The 19,770-nt window shown below is 41.4% G+C and overlaps 2 protein-coding genes across 3 annotated transcripts in view; both read right to left on the bottom strand.

The window, feature by feature from the left end:
• Window positions 1–1,157: 1,157 nt before the first annotated feature.
• On the bottom strand, window positions 1,158–9,023 carry prtfdc1b (phosphoribosyl transferase domain containing 1b). The gene is made up of 9 exons (XM_070973933.1): window positions 8,834–9,023; window positions 8,466–8,572; window positions 7,467–7,650; window positions 6,891–6,956; window positions 4,481–4,498; window positions 2,703–2,785; window positions 2,450–2,496; window positions 2,229–2,305; window positions 1,158–2,113 (listed from the first exon to the last, which is right to left on the bottom strand). The coding sequence occupies exons 1-9, from the start codon at window positions 8,975–8,977 to the stop codon at window positions 2,066–2,068; spliced, it is 774 nt and encodes a 257-aa protein (XP_070830034.1). The 5' UTR covers window positions 8,978–9,023; the 3' UTR covers window positions 1,158–2,065.
• Window positions 9,024–12,115: 3,092 nt separating this feature from the next.
• The window catches only part of pbx1a (pre-B-cell leukemia homeobox 1a), a 46,779-nt gene continuing 39,124 nt past the window's right edge, over window positions 12,116–19,770 (bottom strand). Inside the window, exons 7-9 of one of the 2 annotated variants that reach the window (XM_070974003.1) lie at window positions 19,128–19,240; window positions 17,817–17,906; window positions 12,116–14,719 (exon numbers count right to left, since the gene is read on the bottom strand). In XM_070974003.1, the coding sequence (XP_070830104.1) occupies window positions 14,627–14,719; window positions 17,817–17,906; window positions 19,128–19,240 (296 nt within the window). In that variant the 3' untranslated portion in view covers window positions 12,116–14,626. The remainder of the gene's footprint in view (window positions 14,720–17,816; window positions 17,907–19,127; window positions 19,241–19,770) is intronic. The other variant, XM_070974004.1, reaches the window with a different exon arrangement.

Consider the following 19,770-nt stretch of genomic DNA (forward strand, 5'->3'; position numbering starts at 1 on the left):
ACTTCACACTGACAGTCCTTAACTGCACACACTTAAACTCTTTAACAGATTGTAGCTGCAGACTAAAAGAAATGCTGAGATTCTCAGGGCCCTGACAAATGTCCCTTTTATTCCTGTCCAACAGAAGGGACCACCTGTTCTTGGATTGGCAGCTTTTGTTGCAGAGGTCAGTTGAGGGAGGGGACTTTCACAAAGCTGTCCTGTCCAGCCAGTTCGACTTCCAGTGGGTCTCCTGAGGATATAAGCCTTGGAAAATAACTTGTAACGAATGTAAATGTTACCAACAGAACATCTCAGTGAACCATCTACCAAAAAAGTGGGAAATGGGAAACATGTAACCAAGGACCATTTTTTACATACCTGTACTTTTGTTGAGTTCAGCTACTTAATATTGAACCACATTTCAGAGGAAAATATTATTTCTTCTCTGCTACATTTATTTGGCAGCTATGCTATTTTCTTTGTAGGTTCAGAGTTCACATACAAAACATAGGTAAGATTTGCTTTATTAAAAATGAGGTATTGCTGAAACAGTGTGTAGTTTAAATAAGCTCAATATATCCAACCAAACTACTCTACTGTACACTACTACAAATATATAATAATATTCACAGGGTCCAATTTTCTTCATTCTTAGTTTTGAACATTTCCATACTTTTACTCAAGATGTTAAATTGAAGACTTTTACTTACTGTATAATGGAATGTTTTTTTGTTGTTACTAAAAAGTACTACATTTTCTTAAGTAAAAAAGTTCAAGTAAAAGTTGAAAACTTTGTCCACTCCTGGTAAAAAGTACTGACTTAACTTAGGATGATAATAATAATGTCATTTTACAGGAGAACTTCATCAAGTCATTCATTGTTCCAGCTAAATTCGGTTAAAAGGTCAGAGAGTCAATTCACTGTAATCCCCAGCATCCCTCAGTCCCCCCCCAAAAAACGGTTTTGTCATTATGGCACTTTGTGTCCTGTTTAAAGACGGAGTCATGTGTCAGGTGTATGCAAAGAGCACAGCAGCTCAGCACAACAGACTTTCTTTTGTTGCTTTTACGAGTCCACTTGCAGTTCCACTTTTTTTTAAACCAAATACTGGTGACCTGATGTTTCAGGATGTGGCTTTGCTTAAAAAAAAACAGAAAGATACAATCATACAGTCCTTGAAGGAGCCAGTTTTATTTTCTCCAGTATGTACAACACCCCAGCAGCTTAACACCAGAAAACACTTAAGTACTGTATAAAAAGAAATGATTAAAACACGTCATTCAACATGATGGTGCGATGACTCAGAGCTCTCCTTTGTATGTCATTAGTCTAAGAAATACACGTGAGGCACACAAGGTTTTTCTATCTTATGAGCTCAACCAAGATGCCCCTTAACACATTTTATCAGCATCTGAAAATAATGTTTCCTAAGTCGACAGAGAATGTGAGAACACAGAACACGGAAATGTTAAAAAAAAAAATAGTGATGTGTTCGTTTAGAAAAGGAAAAACAGTAATGGCAAGTGTCCCAATACACCTCAAATACTGAAAAAACAAAAAGAGGTAGTTAGTGTTTACAGAACTACTTTGTTTGCCCCTGAGCATTAAAGGCGACAGCAGGAGAAGTACCTAATGCGAAGCGTTAAAACAGCAATAGATAGGTGAAGACGACGCAGATCTCTATCTCTAATTTACTTGTAAAAAAAACTCCCTTTTCTTTGTAACCTCATCACACAGACTTAAAAAAAATCACATTCACGCAGGTCAAGATTATGAAGTTCGTTAAAACTGAGATGATGTTTGTGTGAGTAGCATTAAACATTTTCCATGTGAGTCAGCCCTGTAACCTCACACACTCAGGCTGCAACCTTAAAACGCCGTAAACCCTGTGCTAGCTTGGCTAAAAGTTTCATGTCAGTCTTCTGTTCAAACAGATAAAAGTTTCACAGGAGGAATGTCATAACAAAACAGGGACGCTTGAGATCAGATGTCACGAGAGCAGCTGGAAGTGAACGGCATCTCCGGGAAAATGCTCAGGCTTGCTGTTGGATGACATCTGTGTGACAGTCGCCTTGTTTTTTTTTAAATCTTGTATTTCATCTTCCCACTTTCGCTGATCACACAGATATGCTTAAAAAAAAGGAGAAAAGATGTGTTTTCACTACGTTCAATACAAAAATGTGTCTTTGTTTGTCATGATGGGCTCTTGCTAGACAGAGTTGCTGTTGTCTAACATAAAACTTACATTTAGGTCTCTAAAGTACTCATTGTAGTCCAAGGCGTATCCAACCACAAACCGATTGGGTATCTCAAAGCCGACATCTGAAAAGTAAACACAAAGAGGAACATTAATTGCAAATGTTTCCATAGGCCACTGACTCACTGGGTAACAAGCTGCAACAATTGTTTTAACAGTGAATGAGCCACTGACTCATGAACAGATAAAAGGGTTGGTCAGGTACATACAGTCAGGAAGACATGCAGCGTTGTGTGGCACTCTCTTCACCAGCAATCTGGGGAAAATAAGCGCAGACATTATCATATGATATCTCTTCCTACAGCAAGTCAAGGGGCAGTATTCATTTTAAAACAGCCACTTATTCTTTCTTTGTCTCGCTCTCTCTTTCTCGGTCTAGACTAGAAGGCGGAAATTGAGTGATTCACAAGGCAGGTCAACCGGGCTGGTTTTTCTTTTGAGGTCTTTACAGCCGTAACTTACCCTGCGACTTTGATCATTTTGGGCCTGAAGGCTTCCACGTGCTTCAGGAGAGTTTTCATTGTCTTTCCGGTGCCTACAATGGCCTGTGAAGAGAAACGCAGAAGAAGTGGATTAAAGGGAGAGACTGACAGAACGTGAATGCAAACCAACAACAGACTGAACTCACACTGGAGCACAGGTGAAAAGGAAGAAGTCGGTCACACTGTGCTTCCATTACATATCTGTCTATGAGCCTTCTCTAAAAATCACTGAAAAAGGGGATTTAAAACCAGCGTTTGTTTTTTTTCACACGCTCTGACCTCTTGCATGAGGAAGAGGTAAAAGTAGTGGTGGAATGAAGCCACAGACGTTTGCTTTGTCATCTTCCTGAGGTAGATGTAGGTCAACACACCCTTCGTATAGAATGGTTTGTCCTCACACATACACTCGCGTGTGAGAACAAGTAGGAGAATGAAAATATTAATCAAATTAAAGGTACAAATTCAGCAATTTTTTGGCCTTTCACTTGGCTTCAAGTGTTGTTCCAAAGCGTGTCTTTGCCGTGCAGCATGTAAAGCATTTTAAGCCGCCTGTGTTTGAAAGCTATTACACAAACGAACTTGCCATGACTCACATGTGGACACCATTCAAGAGCCAGTTAGTCATTATGATTGTAACGATTTCAGTAAAAATACACTCCCTGTGCCCCTCTGAAACACACTGATGACTGCCAGTTTATCATGAACAGTCCTATGGAGGAAAATAAGCTTAAAAAAAAAATCCAAAAGGCTCATCATTGTGCCGTGTAGTTCCTGCTCATCCAACTGTAGTTTAGTTTAATACTTCCATCAAAAGTTTTAAAAAAGCCAAAGCAGTATCTGAAGTACTTAAATCTGCATGATTTGATTTAGTTGGCCATTTAGAAGCAGTGCAACGCTGACATGTTATCAACTTATTTGGCTATTTAGCAAACAGTGCAGCAACTTTAGCATTTCTTCAGAGTCGTGTCTCCGTCATCTGATGAATGCAAGTCCAGCTGGTGGATGTGTAGCTGCCAAATGCTCCAAGCAGCTCGTCGCTAACTGTCTGTCTGTTGTTTGGTGTTCAGCAGGTCGCATACACCAGTCAGCTTTTTTAGCTCTTAACGGCAGCCTTCTGTAGCCAAAAACAATGCGGATACGAGCGTTGAGGTCGAACCCAAAAAGTAAATCTGTGCACCGTAAAACCAAAACCAAAAGCCAAAAGACCTCATAATCACATTGTACACGGCCATTGAATCCATTGTTAATTGAATAACGACCGGAGCAGCTTTAAACTAGTTTATTTCCAATCATTGTCTCTACAGTAAAGAGTTTTCCATTTCTTACTACAATAGCAGCCATAGTCAATGAATGCCTGCAAAGGCATATTCCCAGATGTTTGAGCACTGACTAATGACTGCTGTTTCAAAATGTTTAATCATACAGCGTCTACATAGAGTAAATAACCATCGCTGTCCGACATCACGACCGTATTGATTTCCCTCCTGTAAATGTCATTTCTTTCCTCGTGCACCTACTCCCGATACGGGACTCAATTATTGTGCTAACGAGAGAAACTTTATGATCAGGTTGGAAAAAAAAAAGCTCAGATTTCCCCAAATATAGGTCGGCCAATTAAAAAGTTTCCTCACAAAGAACTGAAGAGAGAGAAAACTTTAAGTGGGTCCTCTTGACCTGGATAGCTGACCACGGCAAGAAATACAATAGGCCCATTTGGCGAAGAGGAAAAACAGAGAATCAAAAACATGGCCGACTCACCTCCACGATCAGTACGTTCTTATGGGAGCAGGTTGGGGGGAGAGGAGAGGGAGGGAAGCAAACAGTTATTCTTGGTCGAGAACAGATAATATCGTCTGATCAGCCACACACACATTCCAACAGTCATGCAGAGAAATTAATAATAATGAAAAACAAAGGCCTTATGAGTACAGGCGAACCTGTACGGCAAGTTCTTTTGTTGTACAGCAGCAGAGAACTACAAGGAAAATACATTTAAGGAGCAGATGATCATCCATGAGCCCCTGAGTGAGCAGGAAAAATGTCATCCTCATTCAGATCTCTTTGAATGCCACACTGAAATAGCTAAGATTCTGCAAATGTTTGTCTAATCAACTGGAGACAACTGGGCACTATAAAGAGTCACAATCTAAGCTTCGGTTCAACTCCGCTAGGTCAACATAGGAAAAACTTTAACTGGCGTGTAACTGTATGCCGTCTACTCTACTTTTCAAATAAAGGGTTCAGCCGAGCATGCGGCCTTGCTTTGTTTAGGCCTCATTATTCACACAGCTTTATTTAGAGCGCAGAAAACCCTGGAGAAATAGAAAAGGAATGAGCTAAAGTCCATGCAGAAAGGGGGAAGCTACCGTCTGTCAGACGCACTGCGGGGAGGCGCAGGCGTAGCATGTTCGCTGTCACACAATTAGCTCACTTCTTCCAGCAAAACATCACAGCGTCGTGCTACAAACAGGCGAGTGAATTCAGTGGTACATCACAGGGAGTTCAGGGATTTCACAAGCACACTGAAAATACTGAGGAAAGCAGCCGGTGACTCAAGCTTACTACAGTACCTCATATCCTATTCATGTTTCAAGCATTTATGCCACGCCTGGCTACAGGGCATGTTAGCATGTGCATGTGCGCGTGAGCGTGCTTGACTAAAGGGTGTGTGTGTTCATATCAGCTGATTTACAATACCTAGAAATACTTTTGCTGACTTATGACTCCTGTAGTAGCAGCTGAGTCATTCATCGCCGTGCGCGCGCACACGCACAGATGTGTGGAGAGAAAAGCACGAGGGTGCGTGCAGACATCCGCAGACTGTTTACAGTTTCTGTCTAGATCAGCTGAAGAAACACCTGAACCACAGCCTCAAATTAGATCTCATGTCCAAGTGCGAACACCAGGTGCGTGACAGATGCGTTCACGAGAGGTGAGACGATTCATCGATTAACTCAGGGGAGGGATGTTGGTGTAAATGAGCGATGTGCAAATACGAAAACTATTTTGATGCCTGATTCATCGTTTGAGTCGTTTTTAAAGCCAAAGGGCCAAACAGACTCTGGATCCACACTCTTACATGTAGGCACTTGCTGATCTCTCGGTTTATGTGACACTAAAATGAATGTCTTTGGGGTTTTGGACTGTTTGCTGCACAAAGTAGTAATTTTAAGACGTCTCATTGGGTCCCCAGGATATTGTATGACAGACATGTACAGAACAAACAAATTCATCTTTAATATAATAAGCAGAGTAATGGACAATAAAAATATTCTTTAGTTGCTGGCCCAGAGCAAAAGCAGTGCTATTTCCAGTGTTTTTCATTTTCAGACTCGTCTTAACCCGTTTTGCTTGTGACTCTTGAGACTTTTAAGAAGTTCAACTGAAGGCTTTAAGTAGCATTAGTAGTAGTATTTCAGCAGAAAAAAGCAAAGGTTAGAGAGAGGTAAAGCAGTCTAGATCATTTTGTGTAACAGAATTATTGCTAGATTTTCATTTGGAACCTTCAGTTCATCTTGTCACCACTCCCAGATTTGGAATCAGGTTGGAAATTGGAAAAATATAATAAAAATTATCCACACTGTCAGATCCTGTTACAGTCAGCACACACACACACACACACACACACACACACACACACACACACACACACACACACACACACACACACACACACACACACACACACACACACACACACACACACACACACACACAGACAAACAGTGGTTGTACTGGTTTTGATTACATAACCAGACAAGCAGATGAAGAGCGAGTAACAACCGGACCGCTGTCATCCTCCTGATCTGCTTTGATAGCAAGTATGTCCTCCCATCTACACAGATTTTCTCCACTGAGACAAAGTGGAAGAGGCCTTTAGACAATTACATTACAGCAGTTGGTATCTGATCACGGCTGGGTTTGTCACAAACTGCCATCTTTGATCTCCTTTACGGAAGCATTGAGCCATTTCCTCAGGATGGAGCAGAAGATAGCAGAACAGAGGGAAGGCTGCCCTCTTGAGGCTGCCGCCTATCAGTACCGTCCATCTCCATGTCAGGGTTTTATTTATTGTAACAGAGCTTATAATAATCTTCCGCTGGACTCAGATGCTGCTCCTTATTAAAGGTCAGGTTGTTTTCAATGGTGTAGATAAGAGGAATATTACCTTTCCAGCTAAAAAAGACAAATCCTCTGCTCCGAGTATGTGAAGGTCCTCCGTCGACTGGTCATTCTGAGGAAATAAAAAGGTTTTTCTTTTTATGTTTGGATGTCTCACATACTATAAGGGAAAAAACAGGGAAAAACATGTCATCCTGAAAAATGTGGGTATATTCCCAATGTAAAAGAGGTGAAATAATGCGCATTATTCTTCCTTTCCGTCTTATTTTTCATGAAGTTTGCCACATTTATGGACATGAATCACCTCTGAACTTGAAACAAATGATGAATGTGCAGTCAAAGTGTGAAGCACAGTCACAAAATATCACTACGCTCATTTCAAAGTCTGCTGCATTTGTCCCTTTTGCCTGTTCTTCACAGAAACGGCACGTTCGAGGCAAACTTACACAAAGACACCACTGTCGCAACGTTGTGTAAAGCACAACTCGCATATCTTTTAAGTCATGGGACACATCACGACCGATCTGAAGCTTGGCGAGCGCCTCTCCATTCCCACACACGGCACTTAAGTCACACTGTCAGCGTCTGAGTGCTGTTGCTGCGGCAGTGGGCAGAGACTCACCAGGTAGCTCTTGAGACGGATGAAGTGGACCCTCATGGGGATTGTGCGGTTGGAGTTGCGGCTAAGAGCCTTGATCCTGTCCACCAGGTCGGCACAGAACTGGTAGCCTCCTTTCAGCACGCACAGCACCACGATGTCATGGTCCCCCAGGTCGTCCATGATGTTCCGAGCCAGACGCTCTGTCCTGTAAACAGCAGGAAACCATCTCCTTTAACCCTCTGAAGAAAAGCTGAGCGTCTTATCTCACAGGAGATAAGCTCACAGCTGTGGGTGATTGTGTTGGTAGGCCGACATCCCCTGCGGGGGTTTACATCTGCCATGTGGCCCCTGATGATTTGGTGGAAGGTTAGGCCACAAGCTAAAGGGCAAGTGATGAGGTTTTGGTGCATCTAAGAACTTTAAACAATTTCTAAAGCAACATTTTTGGTCAGTTTGTTCAGAACGACTTCACTACAGCTGGGAAATTTTCACCTCTCAATGGAATAATATTGCTAGAATATGAATGTTGTTGTTTTCATACCTACGTAGGCCTAATGAATGATTCTGAGAAAACTAAAAAGTTAGCAACTATTGATAATCAGATGATTTCTAAAGCAAAAATCTAAATGTGCTTTTCTTTTCCATCCATAATAGAAAATTATAAACAGCATATTTTTCTAAGGCTCTACTGACAAAGCAATTAATCAGCTGGTGGAGAAAATAAATGGCTGCTTGACAGTGAAAATACCTGCAGCAGCTGCAGTATAGTAGTTGCAATTGTAATATACAATATTAATAGTTGCAGGCCTAATTCTGTGCATTACTGACTAAGAAATCTGCCGTTCTTGAGTTTTGTCTCATGGAATGCAGAACAGCAGAACACAGTTCATTCCTTTGGACATCGATTGATTATATTCTATTGGATTTGGCAAACATGGCCACGTTGTGATACATCACAGACGGCTGTGACTATTTTGGAAACTCAAAAATTAGCAGGGTTGGAGTGAGTCGGAGTTGTACCTGTCCATAATCACCCCATGTGGAATGATGACACAGTCTAAATCTCCGGAGTAGTGAGCTGGATAGCTGAAGAGGTCTAAACTGTACCCAGGCCATTCATCGTTGATCTGGGAGGGAAAACACAGACGCAAACATTATGTTGCAGTATCACTGCTGATCGCACTGCAAGTAGTAAAACACCAAAGCTTTAACAGTACTTTGAACCAAAATCAGCCTGAAGTAAGAAAAATCTGAAAGTGCGCAAAGTGTTCTCAATGCGCCGCAGCCGAGTGTGCGCATCCGTGAGGGACTAAACTTTTCCCTGCGCGCCTGGACGCCATGCAGCACTTGCCCTGCGTTCCCTGTCGTGCTCTCTGTCATTTCATTACCACAATCCCGCCGCTTGTCCCCTCGGATTGGACGGCGGCGTCTGCCATGTTGCTCTCCGCCGACACAGAACGAGGCTGTTCCCAGAGGGGAGTGCTGTTGAGGGCCTCCAGGAGGGTTTGCACCGGAGGAGAAAGGAGGAGCATCGGGGGGAAGAAATGTTCCCTGTTACCACATAACACCGTTTGCACGCTCTCTGCGCTGTGCTCTGCAACGCCGCTGCCACGAGGGGCGCCCTAACGTGTTATTCAGCACTGAGCTGCCTGCGCGGGGGCCAGCGGGGGCCAGTGGGGGCAGACGGGCCAGGACTTTGGTTTAACACGTAGTAGGCAGTGATGGAGGAAGTACACACATCTTCTATTTATCACAGTGTAAATATGCTGTATTACTCAAGTTTGTACTTAAGTATTATAATCAAAATATACATTCAGTGCCAAAGATGTGTATATTACCAGACAGTAATTGCTGATGTATTAATCACATTAATGTTGAGGCTGGTAAAGGTGGGGTGTATTTGAACTACTTTATAAATGTGTTTACTTTTACTAAAAGCTACTTTAAATAGTTCGCATGCTAGGTAGTTTGTGAATCTGCCTTCTGGGATGACTAAAAGTTTTATCTGAATCTTTAATATTACATCAGAATTTATTGAGTATATTTAGTACTATTCATCTGAATCTGCAAAGTAGTGGGTACCTGAAGCTATCAAATACATGCAGAGGAGAAAAAAGTGCAGCACTTGCCTCTGAAATGCATTAGTGTAGAAATATTTAGAGTAACTGAAAATGTAAATACTCAAGTAAAGTACCCTACTTGAGTGAATGTACTTGGCTACTTTCCACCACTGGCTATGATATAAGAACGCCTAATTACATGAAATAGTCCTGTATTCAAAATTTAAAGAGTAATAAAAGTACAATGGTGCACATTCAGCAGAATGGACAGCAGTATTAACATTACAAGTGGTCATTATGCAGAATGGCCCCTTTCATAATTACATTACTTAATGTATTAACGGACTGCAGTATTTCAATATCATAGCCAGTCAAGGTGGAGCTAATTAGTTAAATCCATAACAATGCATCCTATTTTAGAAGCTGCTACATTTCAGATGCAAAATCTTACTCTGTAGCTACTGTGAAATCAGTTCAGTTGGGTAAAAAGCACAGTTTCCCTCTCATCCATCCATCGCTGTTTCTGAAAGGCAGGAACGTGCACCAAGAAGAGAGAAAAAGAGAGACATCAGCAGGAAAGTCGAGTAGAAAACACGCTATCACCCCAAAGACATAATGGATGTTTGTAGAGCTCTGTGAGTAATTTCAACTCAGTGCCAATAAGCAACACTTAAACCCACAACTCCCTCTTTAATTTCTTCACCATGTGGATGACATGAAAGCTTCTGAACAAACGTGATAACATCGCCATCTGGTGGAGAGGGACACACACTTCTGGCCAAGGCTGCTTTTGTTCTGATCCAATCAGTTTGTTTGCACCCAGATTTCATATTCCCATAGTTTCTGAGTCACGCACCCTCCCAAACGTCTCATCCTATCTGCAAACCTGGCAGCCTGTAATTTAAGAGATCCAGATGCCACACCCAGTCTCCTATGCACAATATAATCTGTGTGTGTGTGTGTGTGTGTGTGTGTGTGTGTGTGTGTGTGTGTGTGTGTGTGTGTGTGTGTGTGTGTGTGTGTGACACAGTGTGTTAAATGAGTGAATTTTAGATGAACCACCCATGTGGTCAGTTACTTCAGCACCAGCAGGATCTGGGCTGTTGTGTCACTGCACATTAAAATAGTGTGCTGGGCTCTGTTGAGGGGGGACAAGGTGTCTGGGCAACCCACCCATTCTCTTCCTCAACAGCTGTAATTATAAACAGTGGTACAATGACAGCTGGGGAGGCAGATGTCAACAGCAACATTAGATTTCAATCAGCCTGCGCAGTGTCAACACTCCTGAGGAATGAGGAGGTGTAAAAACTACGCCGTGTGACTAAACCTCTCAAAAATGTCAGAGAACAGTTATTATTCTCTGCACAACTTATTTCACAAGACGCTTTCGCTTCAAAGCGGACTCTGATGTTGTGATAATCACGAGCGGCCTGCACTGAGCGTCTTGTCACATTGTTTTTGATGCCCTCCCTGTTGGTGAGTGCAGGCCGGCTCCTTCGCTGCCCTCCAGGCGCAGGGGAGCAGTCTGGCTTTGGCATTTCACACTCGCTCAGCAGTCAAGGCCTGTGACCGTCCACAGACTCTACAGCCAACTGCTCCCTTACACCCTCGCCCCTGTTGTTTGGCCAATTATGAATATTCAGCTGCTATGAAAGTAATTCTGTCAGACATGCAGCTGTCCAGCCAGATAGTGTCAGCGGTGCTGTTTGTAGTGCAGAGGGGAGAATCTCACAAGGACGTGACCGTTCTCCTCCTTTACTAGCAGATTTTCACATGTAAAAATTGAGTGTGAGATGACCTAAATACAACGTATTGGATGTTTCTTTCATTTGATTTAGATTATTCCTCTGTTGTTGTCAATAAACAATCACAATGATCATCATCTTGGAGTAAATTTTAAATCAATCCCATTTGCAAAGTCCAGCTGCCAGCACCAAATGTGTATCAATCCGCTGCTGAAAATAGTCCCTAACAAATGCAATATTTAGGCTTGTTTGAGTGATTTTTGCAAAAACTTATTGTGACCAACTTTTTAAGAAAAAAGGTGCAGCTATATATTTGTGACCTCTTTTCATAGATTTACATTTTCAGAAGGAACAAATAAGCTTGAAGCTGAGTACTGAGACAGACTTATTGGTCTTTTCATGGGATTTGTTGACCATAAATATACACTTATCCTTTAATTAACATGAATAATATAATGTATGGTCGGGCGTTGCTGCATGTGTTGCTTTGTAAATGTGTACAATGTAGAAAATGGCCTCATTTTTCAGAGAGGAACTGTAAATATGAAAGCTTCTCCAACTCCAAAAACACTAAAAACCTCCTTTCCTTTTCTGTTGGCGACACTGGCCTATAAACTTGATTTTGGTACATTGTGCATTTCTTTGTCCGTCTGAGTGCATGTACACTAACATGTTGGATAGGAGCCATAATAGAAGGAGGGGACACGCAGAGCCATAAAAGGGTTGATGTCTACTGGCAGTCACTAACCTTGGTTGACTTTCAGTTATCACAACAGCCACTGATGCCTTCGCGTGACGGCGAGCAAAACCATGAGTCTCCGCTCTCTCGCAAACTCCACAATAAAAGATGCTGATGTATAATCCAGCTGTATTACATATCATTTTTTAATGCGTTGAAAACCCTTTCCAACAAAGCAAGTCAAGCACAATGGTGCACATAAACACATGTTGAGAGTTCATGAGCTAATTCACGAGAGTAGGAAAGCAAAAAAAAAAAAAAAAAAAAAGTAATAGCCTACATTAAGCATACCATAAAAAAAACATAACAAAATACAAAAAAACAAATAGGCCACACAACATAAAAAGTGTCTATAAACAAGGTTAGACTGCTCAGAAAACACATTATTTGACATAATGACTTGTCCCTTCTTTAGTGCTTCATGATTAACATTTACAATGCTCATAAATGTTGGTTACTGAAAAAAAAAAAAAAAAAAAAAATCAGTTTGATAGTGCTGAGACAAGCATGAATCCAAATGTCTACATTTGTTTTGGTGTCAATTCTACAGTCACTAAAGCAGCACCAGCAGAATAATATACGGACTTAAATGATTTCTATGCAAATAAGCGCCCAGAAGAGGACACAGTTTTTCAAAATGTGGAACGCAACATCATCTTTACATCAAAGTGCTCTCGTTGGAGCCGAGCAGCAGCAGTTCAGGTGCATCCGGATGCTTCTTTCATGGCGATGATCAGTGGCTCCATGCTAAAGCATCTCTGGACCTGTGCTGTAGACTCAGGAGCAAGGATCCACTGTGTGAGCATGTAAAACTCTATTAACATAATGACTTCCCTGTTTAAGTGGATTGTGGTTCATGTATTGAAAAACAAACTCAGTTACAGGCGTTCTTGACAAAGTTTCTTTTCTGCAGAAAGTGATATATCCTCGTGTAATCCTCTCACTGGGACAACACTGTTCACTCTATTGTAGCACCAGAGCTAAATGATGGATTTAAATGAGGAGAAAGAGACATAATGTTGTATATATTTGATAACATCATATATTCTACCTGACTTCACGATGGCACGCTGTTTCCTGTCACTTTTGTCTTGGTTACATCAGCATTTTGGCATCATCAGAAACTTTTCCTCTGCAGTGGAGGCGGTGAAAAACAATACAGACATCATGAAGGATTCAAACAAATTTTTTTAAAAAGAAGAAAAAGAAATAAATTGCTCCTTGTCCAGCATAGGCTACGGAAGCCCTGAGAGGCAAGTGAGGAAAAAAGTTTGATCTAAAATTATTTTCACTTCTGTGTGAAAGGTGAAGAAATGTTTTTGCCAGGATCATTTTTCTAAAATTTTCTTTATATTTTTAACTGTGAAACTGAGGAAACTATTTTTTTTTTGTCAGGATAATTTTTATGTTGTTGTAATTCTCATTTCGACCACAAGAGGCTGAATTGCACCACTGCCCCATGTTTTAAATAGGACTGAAAGCGCTCATGTTTTCCTCTAAGTGAGTTTTCTAAACACATGTGTGTTAGCATGTTATGTAGCATTACTGTGATTCTTTAATTGGCACTAACCTGCAGTTAGCATTAGCTATACTAACATTAGTCATGCTAACAGGGACACTTCACTCCTTATCAGAACATGTGGCCGAAATCAACAACAAACAGCCAAAACCTTCACTTGCCAAAGATAAGAAACTTAGAAAGACTATCCTCACAAAAACCTTTTTTTTTTCTCAATAAAATAATTTAAGTCAAGTTTTTTGGTCTCTCATTTTCCTCTCAGGGCTTCTACAACAGATCAACAGAAGAAGACAAAATCCCTTTTTTTGTCATTGTGTCAGTGAATCGTGTGACTCTGTGACTGTCTACCAATGCGCTGCAGAACCAAAACCAACAGAGTGAAAATAATTTGCTTTTAAGTCGATATCCTCCATCTTAATGAATGATGTCAAGCTTGTCTGATTTGATGACAAGTATTTATTTATTGTTTTACAGATAACATACTTCACAGGGTTACCTTAGAGGTAAGATCTCCTGACAGAACTCTGTTTTGACTTGTCGGAGACAGAGGGGGAAGATGAACATACTTTTATCAAGCACACATTGTAAACAACTGAGCAATATTTAAGTCTAAATGGCGTACCATAGAATAGGTGAGAGACAACAAAATGTAAGTAAGAAGATGTGCCTCTTGCTTGCAAAGACAAAAGTTTCATTTTTACAAAACAAATAATGGTCACTGACATATTTTTTCTACTTTTTTAGTGGCTGAGAGGTAGAATGAAGTATTTTCAGTTAAAACCAATGATTTGATTTATTTATTTTATCATATCATTTCATCATTATGAGTGAAAACATTATGAGTGAATAAGTAACCCCAGCCCTCTGAATATAATGTGAAATCTGTACAAAGCCCCAGTCTCCATCGACTGCGGTATTGTTTGGATTTTTATTGTGAAACTTTTTGTTTGTATCCCAAATGTCCAACGTTACGAGCAGAGGAAATATAATTTCTTTTTTTCTGGTTAGGATTTCACAGCACCTCTCCAAACTGTGGGACAGAGAATTCCTTTGTTTAATACTGTGAATAGCAAGGTCAGTCCATGTTTTTTGTAGATGAGCCGCAGAGATGGATATATTCAGTTGGAAGTATCCGAATGAACGCTCCCGGGTCCTTCTGTGGGCGATGTCACTGACGAAGGAGTCGGAGCATCTTGCCAGCCACCATTTGTCTGTGTAGATAAGATGGGGAATAGTTTAGCTTCAATGCAAAACATTATGATACCGTTTTGGCGCAGATGTGTCTTCAAGGAATAAGCTGGCACAGTTCAATATTTTTCTTATCGGTAGCAAATCCCATGAAAAGACCGAAGCAAACACCGAATTGATCAGAATAACTAGTATCGCTGAAGCTTGATAATTCGAATTCCTCTGTGCCACAGAGCTCCACTGTTGTCCAAAAACTATTAAAAACACATGAGCGAGCCACACTTTTGCCCAAAATCCCCTCATTACACTGCACACACTGTAGTTCATTTTGAATCAATCCCTCATTCAGTACACTGTCCTGCTGCTGTTAATACTCACAAGAACACCAAATGTGTATTCATCCACAGATGAAAATAGTCCCCATTTGACCTGCATGAACTCCAGGACATATTTATACCTCTTCAGTCGGAACATTTGGGCTTGGGGATGATTGCCACAGGCAGAATGGACTTAGAGATGCATTGTTTGCTGACAAAAACATAAATATAGAAAATCACCACGATGTTAATCCTTTAACTAACATAAATGAAACAGGACATGCTGCATCACTCTGGTCATGCTGCTGCGTGTATTGCTGTTTTAAAAGCAATCAGAAAATGGCTCCTCTTTCAGGTAGATAGCAGGATTATTTGGACCTTAAAGTAAAGAAATACTACATTAACCCGACTTCAACAGCAGTGACAGTGAGTCTGTCCAACTGATATTTCACATTCGAAAAACTGACAAACACTCTTTTTAAGAGACTCTCCATTAAAAGTATTATTGTGCCACTTCCCCCATCTTTCCCTCCGAGCCGCTGACATAATGAGAGATAAACAGAAGAGCTGAAACACAGAATGTGCAGACCTTTCATATATCTCAGAATATAGCCCTGAGATGGTTGATAAAAGAATAAATTATCACAATAAAAAAAATGGCTCTTTAAAATGGAGGGCTTCTCAAATCATGATAAAAGGTTGACTAAAGACCATTAAGGACATTAATTGCAATTTCCACGCTATTAGTGAGAGCTGGGAACGTGCTTTGGCAGCCTCTTATTTCCAAACCCTGTTATTTCGCGTAAAGACTGTCTGTCATCTTATTCAGAGGCGAGAGGGGAAAAAATAAAGAAAAAAAAAAAAAAAACATTTCCAGCCTCTGAGAGAGGCAACACCCACCAGCAATTTGAGGGGTGTAATTGCTGCTCAAGGATAAAGATGGAGAGGTGAACCACGAGAATTCAGTCAGTAGATCTTTTTTTTCTTTATCTGGACCAAATGAATACGAGCACCAACACTTCATTCACAAGCTGCGCTGAAACACTGCAATTTGTATTTTTAGTGTATTTATTACAAAAGAGCTAGAACAGACTCATCATCATCACCAGAATGCACTAAAATAGTTCTTATTCTTTTCTGAATCTGTGTATTTCTTCCAGAGCTGAGTGATGTAGCCTAAAATCCCAATAATCTGTCACACTTTTGAAGATTGGTTAAACTTCTGGTTATACGCGACATTCATACATTCAGACAATTCACTGAAACCTTTACAGTAAATACGTGTTGGTTTGACATTCATTAACCTCCGTTTACCGCTTCCAATCGCGTCGCAGAGCTAAACATCTGTTTCTCTGAAAATTACTGTACATATCCAACCATCTCTGAAGAACACATGCAGCTGTAAGTATTTTCAGATTCCTCAAAGAGACTGTCGAGCATCTGGATGGAAAAATACTACCGAACGGAAAAAAATTTTTTAACCAACTTCTCAAGCTGCGACTGAATTTCCCGATCCAGGTAGATCCTGGAACTCACAACTTATGTAAGAAAACATAAAACATTGGGGAGATACATTAATATACATCACTATAACTATTACTTTCCTTATTAGAAGTATAATGTATTATTATTATGATTATTATTAGAAAAACTACTTTAAAACTTTTCATTTTGGCTCCCGATGTACAAATTGAGCAAGAAGTTGGCTAATTTCTGGCTGCTGTCTTTGTTTGGAATAGTACATTTTTATATGGTGCAGCAAACAGGATGTTTTTTCATCCAGATGGTTGTAAGAGTCTTTAAGGATTCTGGAAATACCTTCACAACAGTTTTGTTAAACTACAAAACTGTTCTTTTTTTTTTTAAAGATCATTGGGTATTTATTTTGTGCTTCGCTCTGTAATGGTTATACCTGACAGGCACAAATTGTGGCTAGAGATTCATAATATCAGTAAGTCAATAAATTTGGTTTATTGCCAACACACACTTAGTTTGCAGGTTAGTTTGGATATTTGCACTTTTCGTTAAAGGTCTTTTGTCTTTCTGACAGTGTACTGAACACCTCTTTCCAGTTGAGCCTGTTGTATGTTGCAACTGGCCTGACGCATCCACGTTCTTATTTTAGCACGAGGGGTGTTGCAGGCTTGGCTGTCAGTGCTGCTGTTCCTGTGGATGAATGATCTGACCAATGTGCTTGGACTGTTAGCCCAGAGCCCCTCTCTTTCTGTCCCTGTGACTGTCGTATTGATTCTGTTCAACCCCGTGCGGCCTGTCGCTATGGATCTACATGCTAACGCACTGCCTCCAGTGTTAGCTGTCCCGCCCTGCCCAGCCCAGCAAGGAGAACTGGAAAACTGGCCCAGCCTTTGACAGGTTAGTTAGAGAGTTATTTTAAGAATTAGCAACTGGGAACTTTTTTTTTTGTGAAGCCAGTCTTGGAAGGGGTATGACTTGTCCTATGGTGCCAGTGTGAGAGCAGTGTTGGGAGGGAGGATGACACCTGTGTCCTTGTTCCTGTCGTCTGCAGGTGTCTCGCTAACGCTAATATCTTCCGACAGACTAGGAGCGTGTCCAGCTACTCAGCCTGGTAGCTGCCTCATTGCCTGCCACCTAGGGCATGACTGGAGCAGGGGGGCAACTGGCTGGACAACAGCCCAACCCTGGCTAACTCTGCTAAGTGGCATCCCAGCGTGCACACAAAATTACACAATAATATACACATCCTGCAACTGTGGAGTCATTGCACAGCAAGACAGCAGAGAAACGTCGAGAAGGACAGAAGGAGATTGTTTACAGGTCTTACGTTGATGCCCTGTGGACTGTACATCTGGCTGGCTGCGAGGCTGTCACTGTATCCTCCGGTCTGGCTGATAACATGGCGAAGGGTATCCACCTGGAACAGCGGGGACACACAGACAAAAGGCCTGGTCAGACAAAAGCTCTGGATAACAAAGACAGCCATGCACAAGGAAAGGTCAGTCTGATAGTAAAAGGGTACCATAAACAGGAAAAGGTTACAAACAGTGAATCAGAATGATTTGGCCGCTATTACAAGCTTGATAACAGACGTTGCAAAAGGACGAAAATACAAGAAAAAGTACAAGAAATAGCTAATTATGGATGCATTTGTGGTTGTGGCTGAATAATACATCACAATCCAACATTAAAAACACTACTTTGCAGCTCATACTGACAGTGCTGATTCCCGTCTTTCACCACACGAGACTAAAGCGAATGCTCCGATGAATCTTCACATCGTAAACGTGTTGACACAACGTGGCCGCCAATACAGACGTGGCGTAACTGAGGTCGCGTCATGCAATCTTTTGCTCTAAAAGTTTTTTTGGAGTGAGGCCATTTCTGTGTTCTTCTAGGATTCACTGGAAGCTACTGTGTAGCTTTTGGCAGAGCAGCCCATCAGGTTACGCATGAAAACGCACCCGCTGTATGGATTTCACAACAAATGAAACCGATCTGGACGAGGCCCACTCAGTCAAACTGCACTTTCTCTTTTCTTTTTCGTCTTCTTTTGATTGTAAAGCCCTGAGAGCCACTCTGACACATTCCGAAAATATAACCTTTTAAAGGAACATGAGCTTCACTAATTAAAGGTGACCCTAAAGACCTCTTTACCTCCTATAAGGTTTGTCCATTTTGCATATTCATGAATGACCTAAAGCGTGTGGAGAGCTGATCTGAACAGAAAAGGAGGCGCACAGAGGGAGACAGAAATGATGCCAAAAGCACTGAAACCAAATGAGAATATCACCTCGGGTGGTGATTCCTTAATCTATGGCGAGAGTTGTAACACTCAGAAGCACTGTGTTGGTCATCACTGTCCACTGGGGCAAGGTCAGGCTACAGTGCACCAGTGGCTATGTGAACTCTTGTCAGGAGCGCTGATGAGTGTTGCACCATTTCCAAAACTGTCTGCAGTCGTCTACTCAACTGCCGGTTGACAATGGCTTCTACATTAACGTAACGCTTCGGGCAAAGTGTAACCTCTGTTTCACTGTGTAGGTCAAGCTGTTGTGGGCCTCTGCTCTCCCAGACTGGACAGTGGTTGAACAATGTTACAAGTGATGTGGGACACTAAGCTTGAAGAGGCGCCTACCTGGGATTGTATGTTGGCCCCAACCTGCCCCCCTTGGTACGAGTCCCCATTGAGGGACTGCACACTCATGAACAAGTCTCCGGAGTTTGACATGTTAAAAGAGCCAGCAGAACCTGAGAATACACAGAGGCAGAGGAGAAGAAAAAGAGCAAGGAGAGCAGGACAAAGATAAGAGAGAAGGGAAGAGGAGAGGAGAGGAACAGAAAAAGGAGTTAAAATGATCATGCATAAGCAAAAGTGCACTGAGTGGGTTAGTTTGGGAGGGCAGCTGGCATCATGAAAAAGGCTTTTTCTGCAAACCTGCACGCTACAGATGCAGTACATGCACAATAAAACATCAGTGAAGCATAATTTAAAAGGAAAAATCAGCCAACAAGAACCACGAGACAGATAATCATCATAAAACTGTTTAAGTCCAGTTTAAACAAGCCTTATGGATTATATTATAGTTAAACGTCCGTGCTGCTAGTGTTTCATTAAGGAAGTAATAATTGATCTGCAGGAAGACCCAAAGAATCGTCGTCGTCCTTTAATGGACCCCAGCTCCCCAGATGTAAAGAGACCATCGCGTAACTTGATTTCAACACCCGGTCCTAATCCAATACAGTTGCGAAGTCTCTATATGACAAAAGACTCCGCTTGC

This window comes from Chaetodon trifascialis, chromosome 11 (genome assembly GCF_039877785.1).
Source record: "Chaetodon trifascialis isolate fChaTrf1 chromosome 11, fChaTrf1.hap1, whole genome shotgun sequence".
NCBI classification, from domain to species: Eukaryota; Metazoa; Chordata; class Actinopteri; order Chaetodontiformes; family Chaetodontidae; genus Chaetodon; species Chaetodon trifascialis.